Here is a 19,236-nt window from a genome sequence, read left to right as displayed (position 1 = left end):
AAATCTGACCTTGTTCCACTATCAGTGTTGAAACTCCACCATGCTAGTGCAGCTGAGGACTACCCAGTTATCTAATCCCTACTCAGCGCAGGGCAAGATGAGTTGCGTTAAAATCTCTGTTGGCCTCCTGACTCCTGCAGAGAAGCAATGGAAGCAAACTCCCAAAGAGCAAGTACAGACAGGGCTAGAGGTTGATATTGCGAAGATCTGAGGTGGGGTTGAAAACAATTTAGTTTTGTCTACACTAGGAGATTAGCCGCTTGTGGAGGGGCATGTGTGTGTTGCCAGCAAAGGGACAGTTAGCTAATACGGGACACAGGTAGGGGTCGGGTCTGCTCTACCCGAGGGAAACACTAGGGAGCTGAATAAGCTGAGGAACCCTTGTGCCGCAGGCGACTGGAAAAGGGTATTGACTAGCTCCGCTCTAAGCAGGGCTAGAGGACACCGCTAACAGCGTCGCAGGGGGCTCCGCTCGCTCCCAGCTAGTGGGTCTGGGAGCCCCGCTGGAGGGGAGGAGCCCCAGCCGCCTGCTACGGCTGCACGCCAGTCACTGAGCGAGATGAGGGGAGGGTCCGGGCCGCCTCTCTGGGCGCGGCTCGGAGAGCGGGAGGGAAGGCGGCACATTTAAAGCTGGGCCGGGCAACAGGCCGCGCCTGCCTGTAGCAGCAGCTGTGAGTCTAGTGCGGGCAGGAGCAGGTAACGCGGCGACGGGGAAGGTTTGGTCCCTGTCACCCCCTTCTTCTCTCTCCCGGCTCGTGCTGCATTTCCCCTCAGCTCGGGGCCGCCGCGCAATCCGCCTGCGGTAGCTGCAGCCCGCTCTCTAGCGCCGGGTGCACGGGGCTCGGTCTCGCACCCTCCCCAGGGGCTCGGCAGGTGGATCTAGGGACTAGCCGCGGCAGAGCCAAGGCACCGCGCTGCGCTTCGCCTGCTCCGACGGGCGCTCGGGCCTCCACTGCGTTAGGAGACCCGGCGGCTGACGGGCTGTCCCGGCTCCCTACTCCCCGTCTCATCGGCGCGTCCCCGCAGCGGTTCGAGTTAGCGACCCAGGGAAAGGGGCCTCTCAAAGGAGAGCGGAGCTGTCTGGAAGAAATGGACGCGGGTAGTAGAGCGGGTCATCGGGCTGCTGCCAACGGCCCCCGCGTACAAAAGCGGGAGCTTGGCTTGGTGGGTTGTTTTTGTACTGCAGGTGTGGTGAAGGGACATGGAAACCTCGCTAATGGAGGTGAGCAGCGTCTCTCTCCCTCCCCTGGCTTTAGGAGCTAACAGCTCAAACAACAAGTCGGTTAAAGAGTGCCCCGCAAAAGGAAAAATGGGTTTGTGATCTATTTAGATGGCCTGAAAGGTTGCTTCAAAATCCTTCTCCCCCTCCCCCCACGCCTTGTCTTTTATTTTCTAGAAATATCAGGAATGTCAAGTCTGGGTGGTGGGATTGTTCTTCCTTTGGGGAATTTTCCAGGCATTCTTTGAAGGGGTGGAGGTGATTGCATCTTTTAAAAAACTCTCCTATTTCAGTTGAATAGTTGTAAAGAATCAAAATTTTTATAGTCCGAGGAAAACATTATTTCCTCTCTTAATGAACTAGGTTTCAGTTGCTTGATACCTGTGCTTCCCTTATATATTAATAATGAAGTTAAAAATACATTAATTTTCCACCATTGTTTATTTGTATTACAAATACACCTCTACCCCGATCTAATGCTGTCCTCGGGAGCCAAAAAATCTTACCATGTTACGGGTGAAACCATGTTATATTGGACTTGCTTTGATCTGCTGGAGTGTGCAGCCCCCCCCCCCTCCCCGGAGCACTGCTTTACCACGTTATATCTGAATTTGTGTTATATTGGGTTGCGTTATATTGGGGTAGAGGTGTACAAAGGCCCCCCACTGAGATGGGGCATCATCATTGTGCTAGGCCCTGTAAAACTTATAGTTAGAGAGAGGTCTGGGCCTACATAATGAGACAGGCCAAGAGGGGGAGAGAGGATGTATCGCCAACTAGAAGGTCACGTTTTGTAGCTTCAGTCCAAGTGCATTGGACACACCAAGGGTTCCTTGTATCCCTTCACAAGCTCCATTTGTACCAATCTCCTGTACCCCTCTTACAAGAACTTCCTGCAACCACCTATGCTAGAGAGGTTGCGTGCGCCCCATCCAATAGCCCTGTTCCTCATCCTATTGGTTGTTTGCCCCTCCATTCTCCCTTACAATATGCCAAGGTCCTCTGTTCTGCCCTTTATGCACAGGGTCTGTGGTCTATGAAGTTTTTGCTACTTCAGTTATACTGGTATAGTTAAAGTGGCAAGCCTCCCTAGTGCATATGAAGTTATAACAGTACAAAAGTTCTAGCTGGGAAGCAAAATTAGCTAGAACAGTAAAAGGTACCTTTTAGAATGGCATAGCTGTGTTCACGCTAAGGTGTAACTATTGCTAAAAATTACACTCCTCACCAACAGTTATACTGGTGTGTAAGAATGTTTTCAGGACTACCAACCAGGCCTGTGATGGGATCCCTGGGGTACAACCTGGAACTGGGGTAGCACTGTGCCCCCTTAACTCTCCAGCCTGCTGTCTGTCTCTCTCAAAGCTTTGCTAGTAACAAGCAGCAAACCCCTTGCTACCACTCAGCACAACAGCATGTGGGGTGGCACACCTAGCTAAATTGCATAAATGTTCTCTGAGCCACTCACAAATCACACAGAGAAAGGCACCAACCAATTCTCCCCAGCCTTGCACTGCCAGAATATACTGTCTTGCCACTGTCAGAAACCTGACCAGTGTAAGTTTGTTATCCAGTCTGCCCCTCCCTCAGTGTGGAGAGGACACATACTAGCCTTCGTAATCTGAGCTGAGATTTCCCAAGCACTTCAAGCAAAACACACTGTTTTAGGTGAAATATAACACAGATTTATTAACTACAGAAAGATTATAAGTGGCAGGCACAAAAGGTCAGAGATAGGCACACAGTTTAAATCTTAAACCTTATTAGATTAGGCAGTATTTGGATCAAGCCAAGCAGTTTTTCTCACCCCACTGGATGTTGCAGATAAGTTATAGTTCTTAGTACACAGGCTTTCCCTTCAAGCCTGGGACCAGTCTCCTCAGTTCAGGTCTTTCTCTTCCCAGCATTCTTGTTCCTACCAGTGTAGGCAGGAGAGAAGAAAGGTTAAAAACATGATGCTATTGTCCTCTATTCTATTTTATATCCTCAGTCCGTGTGCCTGGAAAACACTAGCCCAGACATGTCCTGGTGGACTTTGCTGAGTCACAGAGTTGAGCAATCCCCCATTGTGTGATGCTTGCGCAGCCCTCTTACAGCATTGTAAATCCCTTGATTGCAACTCCCCTGCTGATTAATGGTTATTTAACACCGTCCTGGGAATGGGTCACCTCTATTGTCACTGGAGACCTAGCAGTGGAGACTCTCAAACTTACAACATATTTCAGTAACAACCATACAGCAAAATCTCATAACTTCATACATACTAACGATATACATATTTTGACAGAACAATGGGTTTCAGAAGATCATGACTTTTCATATATCTTCTTATATGGCAAGTTTTGTACGAAATATATCATAATTATATAATGGGTGAATATGGGGGTTCCAGGGTGTTGCTTTGAGGTACAGTGTGCAACACTGGTGTGTAAGGGTATGTCTACACTATGAAATTAGGTCGATTTAATATAAGTTGATTTTTTAGAAATTGATTTGATACAGTTGATTGTGTGACCCCGCACTTAAGACCATTAAGTCGGCGGAGTGCGTTCACAGTACTGAGGCTAGCGTCGACTTTCGGAGCATTGCACTGTGGGTAGCTATCCCACAGTTCCCACAGTCTCTGCCGCCCATTGGAATTCTGGGTTGAGCTCCCAGTGCCTGATGGGGCAAAAACATTGTCGCGGGTGGTTCTGGATACATGTCGTCAGGCCTCCCTTCTCCCTCTCTCTGTGAAAGCAACGGCAAAAAATAGTTTCTTGCCTTTTTTCCTGGGTTACCCATGCAGACGACATACCACGGCAAACACATACGTCTCCTGGGTGCTGCTGGCAGACGCAGTACTGCAGTGCTACACAGCAGCAACTCCTTGCTTTTGCAAGTTAACAAAGACAGTTAGCAGCCGTATTGTACCGTCTGCTACTGTCTCCTGGTTCCTCCTGGCCAGCCTCGGTGAGGTCAGTCGGGGGCGCCTGGGCAGACATGGGTGCTCCTGGCCGGCCTCGGTGAGGTCTGACGGAGGCACCTGGACATAAATGGGAGTGACTCCAGGTCATTCCTTTCTTTAAGTTTCATCTAATGGAGATTCAGTCCTGCCTGGAATATCAGGCAAGCCTACCAAAGAACCAGAGAGGCAAACAGACGCTCCGGGTCAGAGCCCCAGACATCCTGCTTCTATGCTGAGCTGCATGCCATTCTAGGGGGTGCCCCTACAACTACCCCACCCCTGTGCTTCCTGTCTCCCCCCACCCCTCCCGGGCTACCTTGGCAGTTATCCCCCAATTTGTGTGATGAATTAAGAATGCATGAATTTCAAACAATGACTTTATTGCCGCTGCAAGCGGAGCTCAAAGGGGGGGATGGGAGGGCGGTTGGCTTACAGGGAAGTAGAGTGAACCAAGGGGTAGGTTTTCATCAAGGAGAAACAAACAGAACTTTCACACCATAGCCTGGCCAGTCATGAAACTGGTTTTAAAAGCTTCTCTGATGCGCAGCGCACCCTGCTGCACTCTTCTAACCGCCCTGGTGTCTGGCTGCGCTTAATCATTTAGTCTTTTAGAACAGCGTTCTGATGGCATGGATTCGTCTTCCCATACAGCGATCAGATCCAGTACCTCCCATTCGGTCCATGCTGGAGCTCTTTTGCGATTCTGGGACTCCATGGTCACCTGTACTGATCATCTCTCCACGGTGTCCAAACAGGAAATGAAATTCAAAAGTTCACGGGGCTTTTCCCCTGAATTGAGAGTGCTGTCGAGAGCGGTCACAACGGAGCACTCTGGGATAGCTCCCGAAGGCCAATACTGTCAAATTGCGTCCACGCTACCCCAAATTCAACCCAGCAGGGTCGATTTCAGCGCTAATCCCCTCGTCGGGGAGGAGTACAGAAATCGATTTTAAGAGCCCTTTAAGTCGACAAAAATGGCTTCGTTGTGTGGATGGGTGCAGGGTTAAATCGATCTAACGCTGCTAAATTCTACCTAAACTTGTAGTGTAGCCCAGGGCTAAGTTTGTTTTCAGGACCACCAACCAGGCCCACAGGTTATTTTACAAACCCAGCAAAGCAGACGACTGCTGCTTGCTGTAGCAGACAAAACCACTGCTAACTCCAGAGTTCAGATTCAAGGAACAGGTTTATATCCATAGCAGAACAAAGTACCACACCCCTGTGATCAGTTGAGCGTGACCTGCCAGTGATCTGGCTTAGTACATACAGACAAGGTTGTGTACAAACAAAGGCAAAGACTTAAGTTTCAGTACGCTTTTATGCCCAAGATGACACCATATTTTTATCAACACCCCCTCCTCTGATTCGTTACATAACGAGTAATAATGTTCTATGACCAAATACAAGCTTCTGCATTACACCCTAAATTATATAACTTGATTATCTACTTATTAATAGTTTTCTTATTGTTAAGCTTATATTTGACAGGGACTTTCTTTATTTACCCTGATCATATTTGGTGGGGTCATCACAACTTCTCATTGTTCCTTCCTCCTTGATATTTAGGTAAATATCAAGGATATTTCAAGAAGTGAAATAACTGGTACTTAGTTAGCCAAAAAGTTTTCTTGCACTCTTTTCCAAAAATGGGTTATTCAAAGGTCCTTACGTGGTGTAACTTTTCTAGTGTAGACTAGCACTTAGGGTATGTCTACACCTACCTTGGATTGATGCTGTGGCGATCGATCCACTGGGGTCAATTTAGCGAGTCTAGTGAAGACCCACTAAATAGATTGCAGATCGCTCTCCAATCTACTCCACTGGAATGAGACGCGTAAGGTAAGTCGACAGGAGAATTTCTCCCATCGACCCAGTACAGTGTATACTCCACAATAAGTCGACCTAAGCTATGTCGACTCCAGCTACATTATTTAGGTCAACTTAGCCCTGTAGTGTAGACCTGCCCTCAGTGTTGGACAGAGACTTCATGCAAACAATGTAGGGTAAAAGTGAGGAAAAAATGGAACGGATCATACCTGAGGCTACTTACTTATTTCCTGATAAATATTTCTTGTCACATTGGGCTGAATACAGTAGGTTTCCTGGAGAGTCATTTGTTGATGGTTCAGGCTTTATTCAGATGTCTGCATGGGAACCTCAGTGCTGTAGCTGAGTAGTTAGATACACATATAGAGAATGATTAATTGTCCATTATAAGCTATGGTACATTCCTGAAAAGAAAGAAATTTGGGTGTTTAAACTAATCACCCTACAAATATTAAGCAAACTAAATATAAATATTAGTATAAAATAATATTCATATCTTAGAAAGGCCTCCCAATAGGGAGAATTCACTGATGGGTGTTGTGGGGACATAAGACATCCCTTTCAAAACTTAAACTACCATTTAAAAACAAAGTTTATAGCCATTATGTTGCAAAGATAACATTAAATAGCTGATCTGAATGTAAACTGATGCTATTTTGTCTGGTCTAAACTAGAATTTTGGGAAAAGAAGCGGGGGAAGAAAATCTACTGGTATAAAAAATGATCATCCTAATCATGATAATAAAATAGCCCCCTGGCAACCGTGGAAATTGCTTACATGGAAGAGTTATACTATGAAAATATTAAAAATTGGCTACAAGCACATTAAATTAAATCTTTAGCAGCTGGAAATGTGGAGGTGAGCCAGCTCCATGTGAGCAGCCAGCTTCCTGCAGAGTACCAGTGGTCTACAAACTGCAGTCTGCGACTCTCTGCTTTTATCTGGGTTAGATTACACAGATAAAAATGATGCCCTCTTTTACACTCAGGTTTTCAATCTTACTATCACTGGTGGAACTGCAATTGGATGGAAGACTTAGCACCAAAAAACCTAGTATGACACAGCCTCTGAGTCTTAAAGACATATGGTTGAAATGACACTAAAAATAACCCTAATGTTTTCAGATGACTGTTCCAGAGGCATTGGTGAAACTGATCAATAATCTTGCCAATTTCATGCTGCTGCAGATGCTTTACTGAGCATCAGCAGCCACTATTCCCTGAGGAGTAAGAGCTCCCCCCGGCTCCCCAGAAAAGAGGCTGGAAGAAGGGGTTGGCTAACAGGCCTTTCTGCATTTCCCTTGAAACAGTGAGATGCTTGTAGGGTGGGGAGGAAGAGAAGAGACAAAATTGCTATCCTTTCCATGTGTTCAAGCTTCTTGTTGACAGGATACTGGTAGTCAGAGGCTCAGAGAGGACTGGACTGGCACTCTGGCAGGGTCCAGGAAGAGCACTCTGCTGAAATTTTAGCATGCTCTCTCTTCTTGGCAGGTGGGGTGACTGAAACTTGGCTTCTTAATAGGGTATTGCTCTTTGACTTGCTGGTGGGAACACCTCTTCATTCTTCTCTTTGTATCTAGTTCTGGCTAGTAGGCATATGGGGATGCACTCACAAAGGTACTTTGTGCTAAGTCCTGTTTTTAGGCACCACTGCAGTTTACAAAACACTTTCAGTCTCTCCTGTTTGAAGCTGTTCCACTTTGGATAAATGAATGAATATTAATTGAGGCAAAAGGAAAGTAAGAAACTCAATAGCCTGCTCCTTAGTGCACTCCCCTGGGAAGTGGAAGACCCATGTTCCACTCCTCTTGCTCTAATTATTTACCCATAGTGAGATCGCTTCAACAGGAGATATAGAGGGAGACCCATATCAGAATATCCCATAGCCCAGTGGTTTGGGCACTCTTGAAAGGTGGCAGATTCCTGTTCAAATTCCTTCTCATCAGGCAGAGATGGGACTTGAACCAGAGGTTTTCCACTTTCTGGGTGAGTACCTTTACTACTGGACTAATAGTCATGAGGGAGGTCATCTCCTCCTCTTCATCCCAGCTTCCTGCAAGAAACACCTGAGGTACCTAACTCCAGGAGAGGGTTCACAGCTGAGAATCACAAGAAGAGATATGCACCTCCCTGCAGTGGGGAGTTGGGGCTGGTCTACACTAGGGGGTGGGGGGGATCGATCCAAGATACGCAACTTCAGCTATGTGAATAGCATAGCTGAAGTCGAAGTATCTTGGATCGAATTACCTGGGGTCCAGACAGCGCGGGATCTTTGGCTGTGGCTCCCCCGTCGACTGCGCTACCACCGCTCGCTCTGGTGGAGTTCCGGAGTCGACAGTGAGTGCGTTCGGGGATCGATATATCGCGTCTTAACGAGACGCGATATATCGATCCCGGATAAATCGATTGCTACCCGCCGATACGGCGGGTAGTGAAGACATACCCTTAGGCATTTTTGTCTGAGAGAGGGGCGGGGCTTAAGACACCCCCCCCTCCCCCCGCCATCAGCATCTTCCATTGGCTAAGTTAGGCAGCTCTCTACGCATGCTATCTTTCGTGGATCATATTCTAATGTGCCTGTCTCTCTCCATTTGTTGTATAGAGAGCCTAGGTGCCTAACTCAGGCTTTGTGGATTGCATTGTTGTTCCTGTGACCTTTTTTCTAGGTGCCTGAAAGTTAGGTGTTGTGATGCTGAATGTGAATGTAAGCCCCTGGTAAATTGTTCAACTACCGAATTATATCCATCGGGTATTAAACTCCTATAAACTGGAAAGAAAGGATCACGATATAATGTAATGAAAGCTTGTTTTTGTGTTCCTGTACTTCCTGCCCCATGCAAGTAGACTTATCTACTGTATTTTATCCTCTGCTGCATGGTAATCAAGATTGCATATGGTCTCCTGTCCTGGTGAAGAAGGTTTTCTCATCAGTAAGAGCTACTGTGGCAGGGTTCAATTTGGATAACATGGCTTGTAATCTATAGTAGATATGATGTAGCAGTGTTCTGTATGACAGCCTAGAATACAGTGGCTGTCAGTAGCAATAAAACTGCATTGGAATGTTATGGGTTGAAGTACTCTCCAGGAAAGTACTCTATTTTGAACAAATTATTTGTTCGTTAAAACTAGTTAACAAAAGTTGTCAGAGTGGACTGTGACAGTTTGGCTGTGTCCCAGGTCTTAGGGAAACCTCTATGAGCTCTAGTTCATCTGAAGGGTTAGCTGTAAGAGTGTCTTGAAATCAGGTATGTACTGCCCAGCAGATTTCTGAACTTGATAGCATCTATTTAATAGCAATTTAGAACTTGAGGAAGGTATCCTACCGAGCATCTCCAATTTCATGAGTAGCTTGAAGATGCTGCATACCGGGATGTTGGCTCTTTTTCTGTTTTAAATGCCCTCTGAAACATCAACACTATGACCGCTTTTTCTGGAAAAACTTTTCTGTTTTGAATATTTTTTCAAATTGACTCTCTTCTGGGATCTAACTTTATTTAGATAAATGCTGCAGTTTGTTCTTGTTGTGGGTTGCTGCTTCTTCCTGTTAGATGGTTTCTTTTGTGACTTCACCAAATGAGTGGTGTAAATTATTTTGTCTAAACTGAAACCACATTGATGCTGTGCTGAGTAGACATTGGAGTTTATGCTGGAAGAGGTACAGCAAATACCCTCTTTCTGCAACTTTGGGAAGAAAAGGTGAGTCTTCTGCAGTATTTTAATCTGCTGTATGATACCACTGTATTACTGGGCCTTCAAGTAAGTGTCTTTTTTGTAATGAGTTGTCTTTCACTGAGCTGTGATGGTATGATTAACATTTGCCTAATTTGGTATTGTATTCACTCTTTTTGAGTTTCATTATTTAGGTTTGTTAAAGGAATCTTGCATGTGTCTGATGTGTTGTGATAAAAGTTGTCATCTTCTGTGGCTGTTATAACTTTTGAAGTACAGCACAGAACCAAGTTCCTGGGACCCAAGTTAAAACCAAAGAGGTTGAATTTGAAATAAGAAATTCTGTATAAGGCCTTGGAAATTCACAACTTAATTTGTGAATAATAGTAAAGAAAAATAATAAGGAATGTGAATAAAAATGGGGCTTAAGCATTTGGGCTGACTTTGAGATAACATGGAGTCCAGAATGGATGGTAGTAACTGTTGCGTTACGAGGATTGTTTACAGACTGTCCAAACAATCCATAGTTACAGTAGCAGGGCAGTTTTATGAATTCATCATTAAAACGCTATTGCAGTAAGACTGAATAGAGGTGAACTTGAGCTGCAAAGTTCCGACTGAGAGTTTTGATGTTAGGCCTATCTATACCCAACAGATATATTTAAATAAAGCACCATAAGAAATGGTCGGGTTAAGAAACCATGAAACAACTGACAAATATAGTCTTAAAACTTGTTTCTAATTTGTCTTGAGCATCATTAAGGTCAAATTAGAAGTAAGTTAATTCAGTAAGCAAAATATTGTTTATACATGATCCAACACATCTGAAAAACACTTAAGAAATGCATTTCTTTCATGTTCTTATTGTCACATTTTTTCCTCCATTTGGGTGGAATACATAACTAATATTCAATGCTTGAATATTTAATTTCTAATATAAATATCTGACTGGAACTTGAGTTGTTTATCCTGGAATAAACATTTTTGGCTGAGCTTTGAGGGTCAACTTCACTAAATGACCTAGTCCAAACTTCATTGTCTGTATCTCAAATACAGTTAAACTGTCTTATTTTAGGCAGAGTAAACATGCCCTTGAAAATCTGCTTCTGAGAAAATGAGGAATGTGGATGGGGGGACTCTTTACTAGGTTGTATTAATGGGATTATAGCATATTTAAATCAAGGAAAGGAAGGTTCTTTTTTGCTTGGCCATTATTCGGTTTCAGCTGTATTAAATTTTGAACACCACATGTTTATTTAAAAAACACCTACATTGGTGCATTCAGAGGTTGGGGGTGGGGTAAAGTATGTGTGGGGAAAAGGGCATGCTCATTCTACATTAAAAATAAGACATAACTGTCCTGTAAATATATGAGGATGTTAGGAAAGGGGTCCATTATTCCCCCGTCAAAAAGTTTAAAAAACAGAATAAATGTTTAGAAAGCAAGAAGGAAACATTTAAGAATGTTTTTGGTAATGAAACAAGATGCCAAGGGAATCTGTAGCATTTCTCTCATTGGTGGTTTTTTTTTTTTTTTTTTTTTTTAAGGCATTTGTTGGGAGCTATTTAAACTACAGTATTCTTGACACAATGTAGAGGGAAGGACCAGCTGACTTGCTCAGTGTTCTTTCCGACCCAATTGATTTAATTTGATACAAACTTTTGTCCAATGCCCTTCTTGAACTAATTGTCAGTGCTATAATAATAGTCCATTTAGGAAATAATGGCATTATGTACATCTTTCCTTCTACAGACCATGGGTTCTGAATCAAAGCAAAGTTTCATAGGAAGCTTTCTGCAGCCTCCAGATAGAATGTTTGTTCCTACCTTTGGTCAGAGCAAGTCAAAGAAGGGAACAGCTACCACTGGTGACATGCTTCCTGCCCCAAACAACCAAGGTAAAGCCACAAAAAATAAGTGTTCGTTTAACAGAGTTAAATAAATTGCCTTGTCTGTTCTACTTGTGACTGTTAGTCATTTAGATCGTTGGACTGGAGGCTTGTGTGGAAAGTGAGTAGTATCCAGACTTGAGGATGTATCATAGAAGCTGGTTGCCACCTCTTCACTTTGGCTGTGAAATCTCCAATTTTCAAGCAAAACAGATGTCCTCTGAAGACAAAGGAAAATGCTGCTGTAGAGTTTGAAGTTCATCACTTTTTTTTTTTAGCATTACTTTGATTTGAAGCTTTTGATTTTTTTTTTGGGTTACATTGTTTGTTTGCTTCCCGCTAGCTTTAAACTTTCTGTATAAGATGATCCCCTGGAAAACTAGAAGAAAATGCATTGTAAAGAACCAAAGTTATAAACTACTTTGGTTATGGATAGTTTTGAGCCCAGTCTTGTTCCCATTGCTGTTAATGTGAATTATTTGCTAGTAATTTTGGTGGGAGCAATGTTGGGTACTATATAGGTATGTGAACATGTTTCTAGTGTGGCTTAATCACAGGAAGAACCTAAGGCTCCTTGTGTAGTTGACTCCTAATAGAGTTCTTACACAAGCTTCTGCTACTTGAGAGTGAGTGTGTGGTGTTCCTTTTTTTTTTTTAAACCATGAGACTACGGTTCCGGGGCTTAGGCTTCAGGTACAGTGCCTGGTACACCTAGGGGAAGATCTAAGGTAACTTTTTACCACATTTCTGCCTTCCAGTCCCTGATCTTGGGGACAGTATTGCTCCAAGTTTAAGGCCCCAGTACATTAGGGACAGGGCCGGCTCTAGCTTTTTTGCCACCCCAAGCAGCGAAGGGGGGGGGGGGGGGAGAAATAAAGCCGATCGGCGGCACTTCGGCAGCAGCTCAATCACGCCGCTTCATTCTTCAGCAGCAGTTCCTTCACTCCCTCTCTTCCTCTTTGGCAGCAGCTTAAAGAGGAAGAGAGGGACTGAGGGACCCGCCACTGAATTGCTGCTGAAGACCCAGGCGTGCTGCCCCTCTCCACTGCCCCCCCCCCCCAAGCACCCTGCTTCCTTCGCTGGTGCCTGGAGCCGGCTCTGATTAGGGGCCATTGTGCCAGCTGGGGGTCACTGCAACATGATCCAGCCAACCACTGTGCTCTGAGGAAAATGGGGGTGGCTGGCGGGGAGAAGGGGGACATTATTTCCCCCTCACCAAGAGAATCCTCTGTCTGGGTTTGGGAAACCTTTAGGCTTGTGTGTGCTATTGGAATGTCACAGAGTGCTTAGTTTGTGTCAGAATCGGGCCCTTTCACTGTAGGTGTGTGACTATATGGAGAGGCAATAGCATCTTCATAGTAAAAGCTGTAGCTGTGGTGATGCTTCATCATAAACATTTGAAAGCACAGTTTTAACCACACATTACATTAGGGAACAAATACTTTTTTGAAATGTAAAAATTCCTTGACATTTTTCCAGTGTCTAACTTTCCCTTCGATCTGTCCAAAACAATCACATGATGCCACAATAAGTGAATCCTAAATAGATGTTGAAGTTGACTCATCCAAGCAGCTTTTTTTCAAGGGCAAGAATGGCAATTTCTTGAATGTTAAGCTATTGTTTAACAGTAGAAGCAGTTCTTTGTCAATAAAGCAGATATTGGGGAGAAAAAAGGGCAATAGAGAATTTCTGTTGGCACTCAAACTCGCTTTCAGAAGTGAGAGAAAAATTTAGGATCTGTTAAAACGTACTCCTCCTCTTTCCTGCCATCCCTATGAAAATGCCCCTTTGACCTAGAAGGAATGTGCAGATTTTGAGATTGGGGTAACTGAAGAGCAGAGCATAAATAAAGTGCAGAAGTTACACAGAAAATACTACTGAGCCAGAAACAACACTTAATTTCTAATCTCAATAGCAAACCTATGTTGTATCCAGTAGATCACTCTGCCTCTGATGCAAATCTCTGTATTTAGGCTAGTTGTAAAACTGGGCAAACAATGCTTACCCCTTTCTGCAAAGTTCTCTGAAATCTAGAAATTAAAAAGTATTACTCACTCTTCTCCAGGAGGCATTGCAAGTTAGGCATTGGCTGTTTAACTTAGAGACCTGGGTTCTAGTCTTTAGTCTGATATTTAATTTGCTATAACTTGCTGGCACTCCTTACTAGCATTTGGAGTGAAGATGGCCATGCATGTATACACAGCACACGCTCACTTAGCTACATGCAAAATGCGTTTGTTTTATCAGGTGTACATTGAATGTGCTGGGTCTCTGTAGGACCCACTGTTAACTTTTCCAGTGGGTGCTGTGGCTCTTCTAATAATTTGGTGAGTTATTTATCCCAGGTACTCTTTCTTTTCTTTTTTTAAGAAATGGTCTTTTCTACTCCCTTTAAAAAGGAAAATGGAGTATATGGCTTTAAAAAACACATATACCACTTGGGGAAGCAAAACAATTGTTTCAAATATCAGTGAAGGTTGTTATGTAAAAAGTACACTGTCATTTCATAACCCTTATTGTTTTTTTTAAAAATTCTGTTTGTTTTTTGGGAATCAATACAATTTTTTAATGGCTAACACTATATTGCAATGCAGTAAAACATTTTTTTAAAATCCACTATAAAGACTTAACTTGTAATTGTTCACCAGCTCTGATGTCAGCCCTCAAAACTCTTCAAGAAAAGATCCGTCGTCTGGAGTTGGAGAGGTCGCAGGCTGAAGATAACCTGAGTTGCCTTTCCATTGAGGCTGCCCAGTATAAAAAGACCTTGCAGCATGAAACAAATGCGAAAGATCTAGCACATGAGGAATTGATACAACAGAAAAAAGGTCTCTCTCCAATGGTGATAATTAGAGTTGCAGACATGTCACTTTTTTTTTTTTTTTTTTTTTAATCAAAAATCCTGGAGCAGTTGCAATAAATTTAGTAAAAGTCATGGCTTTAGGAGGAAGTGGTGTATAATGTTATAGGTGTGTCATTTAAAATGTAGGGGAGGGATTTACGTGTGTGGGGGGGGAGGGGCAGTTGGGTCCTGACCCTGAGGGGAAAGAGGCCTTGGGGGTGGGAGTGTTGCAGAGTGAATCCACCCTGCACTCACCTCACAGCAATGGCTCCTGTCCCACAGGGCTAGCCCAGCTCCCTGCTACAGACTGCAGGCAGGGGCCACCCCCTGTGATGACCCTTCCTGGCCCTGGCACGGCTGGATTGCTGTCCCAACTTGGGCTGTAGAAGCATAAGTGGTCTGGCCATGACCCAGGTGCCCCTGCCCCCGCAGCTCCACAGTCTGTGAAACTGGACACAAAGAAAAGTCATGGTATTCATGACATCTTTACCTCTGTGACGAACCTGTCACTGTATTAATAATAGAAATAGTTAATACAGCTGTTGGTTCTCTCAACTGAAGGAGTACTCATGTATGTTTTGGTGAGCTGCTATTGAATACAGTCCTATCCAATCATCATAATTTGTTAATTTTCTATACAAAAAATTAACCAAATATTGCCTTACTAATTATAGAAGATTAGGGTTGGAAGAGACCTCAGGCGGTCATCTAGTCCAACCCCTGCTCAAAGCAGGCCCAACCCCAACTAAATAATCCCAGCAAGGGCTTTATCAAGACAGGCCTTAAAAACCTCTAAGGATGGAGATTCCACCACCTCCCTAGATAACCCATTCCAGTGTTTCACCACCCTCCTAGTGAAATAGTGTTTCCTAATATCCAACCTAGACCTCCCCCAGTGCAACTTGAGACCATTGCTTCTTGTTCTGTCATCTGCCACCACTGAGAACAGCCGAGCTCCATTCTCTTTGGAACCCCCTTCAGGTAGTTGAAGGCTGCTATCAAATCCCCCCTCACTCTTCTCTTCTCTTTAGACTAAATAATCCCAGTTCTTTCAGCCTCTCCTCATAAGTCATGTGCCCCAGCCCCCTAATCATTTTCGTTGCCCTCCGCTGGACTCTCTCCAATGTGTCCACATCCTTTCTATAGTGGGGGGACCAAAACTGGACACAGTGGTCTCACCAGTGCCAAATAGAGGGGAATAATCACTTCCCTTGATCTGCTGGCAATGCTCCTACTAATGCAGCCCAATGTGCTGTTAGCCTTCTTGGCAACAAGGACACACTGTTGAGTCATATCCAGCTTCTCATCCACTGTAATCCCCAGGTCCTTTTCTGCAGAACAGCTGCTTAGCCAGTCGGTCTCCAGCCTGTAGCAGTGCATGGGATTCTTCTGTCCTAAGTGCAGGATTCTGCACTTGTCCTTGTTGAACCTCATCAGATTTCTTTTGGCCCAATCCTCCAATTTGTCTAGGTCTCTCTGGATCCTATCCCTACCCTCCAGCATATCTACCTCTCCCCCCAGTTTAGTGTCATCTGCGAACTTGCTGAGGGTGCAATCCATCCCATCATCCAGATCATTAATGAAGATGTTGAACAAATCTGGCCCCAGCACTGACCCCTGTAGCACTTCACTTGATACTGGCTGCTAGATAGACATCAAGCCACTGATCACTACCCGTTGAGCCCAACGATCTAGCCAGCTTTCTATCCACCTTATAGTCCATTCATCCAGCCCATACTTCTTTAACTTGCCGGCAAGAATACTGTGGGAGACAGTATCAAAACCTTTGTTTAAAGTCAAGGAATAACACGTCCACTGCTTTCCCCTCATCCACAGACCCAGTTATCTCCTCACAGAAGGCAATTAGGTTAGTCAGGCATGACTTGCCCTTGGTGAATCCATATAGACTGTTCCTGATCACCTTCCTCTCCTCCAAGGGCTTCAAAATGGGTTCCTTGAGGACCTGTTCCATGATTTTTCCGGGGACTGAGGTGAGACTGACCAGTCTGTAGTTTCCTGGATTCTCCTTCTTCCCTTTTTTTAAAGATGGGCACTGTATTTGCCTTTTTCCAATTGTCCAGGACCACCCCCGATATCCACGAGTTTCCAAAGATAATGGCCAATGGCTCTGCAACTCCCTCAGCACCCTCAGATGCATTGCATCTGGCCCTATGGACTCGTGCATGTCCAGCTTTTCTAAATAGTCCTTAACCTGTTCTTTCATCACTGAGGGCTGCTCATCTCCTCCCCATACTGGGCTGCCCAGTGCAGCAGTCTGGGAGCTGACCTTGTCTGTGAAGACTGAGGCAAAAAAAGCATTGAGTCCTTCAGCTTTTTCCACATCATCTGTCACTAGATTGCCTCCCCCATTCAGTAAGGGTCCCACACTTTCCCTGACCACCTTCTTGTTGCTAACATGCCAGTAGAAACCCTTCGTGTTACCCTTCACATCCCTTGCTAGCTGCAATTCCAATTGTGCTTTGGCCTTCCTGATTACACCCCTGCATGCTCGAGCAATATTTGTATACTCCTCCCTAATCATCCGTCCAAGTTTCCACTTCTTATAAGTTTCCTTTTTGTGTTTAAGCTCACCAAAGATTTCTCTGTGAAGCCAAGCTGGTCGCCTGCCCTATTTTCTATTCTTTCTGCACATCAGGATGGTTTGTTCCTGCGCCCTCAATAAGGCTTCTTTAAAATACAGCCAGCTCTCCTGTACTCCTTTCCCCCTCATATTAGCCCCCCAGGGGATCCTGCCCATCACTTCCCCAAGGGAGTTAGTCTGCTTTTCTGAAGTCCAGGGTCTGTATTCTGCAGCTCTCCTTTCTTCCTTTTGTCAGGATCCTGAACTCGACCATCTCCTGGTCATTGCTGCCCAGGTTGCCACTCACTTCTACTTCCCCTACCAATTCTTCCCTGTTTGTGAGCAGCAGGTCAAGAGGAGTATGCCCTCTAAGTTAGTTCCTCCAGCACTTGCATCAGGAAGTTGTCTCCAACACTCTCTTAAAAACTTCCTGAATTGTCTATGCGCTGCTGTATTGCTCTCCCAGCAGATGTCAGGGTGATTGAAGTCCCGCATGAGAACCAGAGCCTGTGATCTGGAAACTTCTGTTAGTTGTCCAAAGAAAGCCTTGTCTACCTTATCCTCCTGGTCTGGTCAATCGAGTGACTTTTCAGCTTGATGCTAAATAAACTGGCTTTAGGTAGTGTATGTAATAAAACCTATGAAGTAGCTCTTTCTGTGAGAAGTATAGCTATTTCACGAGAGTCCAGGAGGGCTTCAGGCCCTCAAGATAGGGAGCAGGCCCTCAATCGGTCTTTGCTTGCTGAGGTTGGCTGAATGAGATGTCCATTGGTGGCACTCCTAAAAGAACCAGGACATCACTACAGGCCAGAACTCGGTGCTATCTATATGGCACTCCAAATCTGACGAAAGGTATGGAGGAGGCAGGAGGGAGCCAGATTTGATTAGGTTTATACTGGTGTAAATGGTGAGTAATTCCTGTGAAATCAATAGTAACACAGATCAGCATCTGGGCCTGGAAACACATCCCAAGTCTTGCACATGTTAAAATACTCCCTGTTAATCCAGCCCAGCCCAAATACTGTGTTTTTTGTTTTGTTTTTTTTTAAATACCAACCCAAAAACTTCTTAATCTCCAAGACCATAGGGTGAGGGACAGGCTAAATGTTACTCAAAACTACTGTTCTACACTGTGTTTGTCTCTCTCCACAGATGTTAGTGTGCAGTTAAGTGCAGCACAGTCCCAGTGCTCCCTACTGGAGAAACAGCTGGATTACATGAGGAAAATGGTTTTCAATGCAGAGCTAGAAAAGAATATGGTTCTAGAGCAACAGGTGAAGTATTTAGTATCATAAAAGAAACAATAAGAGCATGAAATTGTAGAAATGGTAAGATTGTACTTTCTACCTATCACATCTCCCCAGTTCTGCTCAGATTGGTAATGACCAAAAGTGATTCTCTGAATAGCTGTTAAAAGATAATTACACAAAATGGTTGCTGGTGTTGGTGGAGTTCCTAATAAGCTGTCATGTTCGTGTGTCAGGTGTGGCTTGCCCAGAGAAAGCTCTGTAGCCAAGATAAACACCAGATGTGTTCATTATAAGAACAGGTATGCTCTGGCAGGTATGGCTGAAGTTTGTTAAAATAAGGTATTTTATACACAGTGCTACCTATTGGCTGAACTGTATAATACAGTTTAGTGTTCCATTATATCTCCCCCTGTAAGTTTTTTATATTTACACTATCACACTGTCTTTGAATTTCAGTATATATTGGTCTGTTAAGTGTCTCTGAATCATTCTGGTTTTCTAATTACACAACCCAAACTTGTAACAACTTGGTCGTCTGGCAGTCCATTAGTTGCAACGACTGGTTTTGGTTGGTCTAGAATCCTTGTCGTTGTCATCTTGTTCTGCACCTGCTATCTGTTCCTTCTGAGGAGCAAACTGTAGATGTCAATGGTTTTTGTTGAACTCTCTGCTGGCAGTCTTGCTCACATATGATCTGGGTGCTGAATCCTTTTTCTTTGACAGCTGGAGTTGTCCATCCTTTTTCTCTATAAGAACATAAGAACAGCCATACTGGGTCAGACCAATGGTCCATCTAGCCCAGTATCCTGTCTTCAGACATTAGCCAATTCCAGGTGCCCCAGAGGGAATAAACAGAACGGGTAATCGTCAAGTGATCCATCCCCTGTCACCTATTTTCCAGCTTCTGGCAAATAGAGGCTAGGGACACCATCCCTGCCCATCCTGGCTAATAGCCATTGATGGACCTATCCTCCATGAACTTATCTAGTTCTTTTTGAACCCTGTTATAGTC

At 44.4% G+C, this 19,236-nt stretch overlaps 1 protein-coding gene across 4 annotated transcripts in view; it reads left to right on the top strand.

Moving 5' to 3' along the window:
- Positions 1-600: 600 nt before the first annotated feature.
- CEP57L1 (centrosomal protein 57 like 1) overlaps positions 601-19,236 on the top strand; it is a 38,156-nt gene continuing 19,520 nt past the window's right edge. The window contains exons 1-4 of one of the 4 annotated variants that reach the window (XM_034765905.1): positions 601-696; positions 11,416-11,560; positions 14,200-14,379; positions 18,127-18,248. In XM_034765905.1, the coding sequence (XP_034621796.1) occupies positions 11,419-11,560; positions 14,200-14,379; positions 18,127-18,248 (444 nt within the window). In that variant the 5' untranslated portion in view covers positions 601-696; positions 11,416-11,418. Of the gene's footprint in view, positions 697-1,076; positions 1,223-11,415; positions 11,561-14,199; positions 14,380-18,126; positions 18,249-19,236 lie in introns of those variants that run through there. The other 3 variants (XM_034765906.1, XM_034765907.1, XM_034765904.1) reach the window with 3 other exon arrangements.

This window comes from Trachemys scripta, chromosome 3 (genome assembly GCF_013100865.1).
Source record: "Trachemys scripta elegans isolate TJP31775 chromosome 3, CAS_Tse_1.0, whole genome shotgun sequence".
Lineage (NCBI taxonomy): Eukaryota > Metazoa > Chordata > Testudines > Emydidae > Trachemys > Trachemys scripta.
This window is presented reverse-complemented; position numbering and strand designations above follow the sequence as displayed.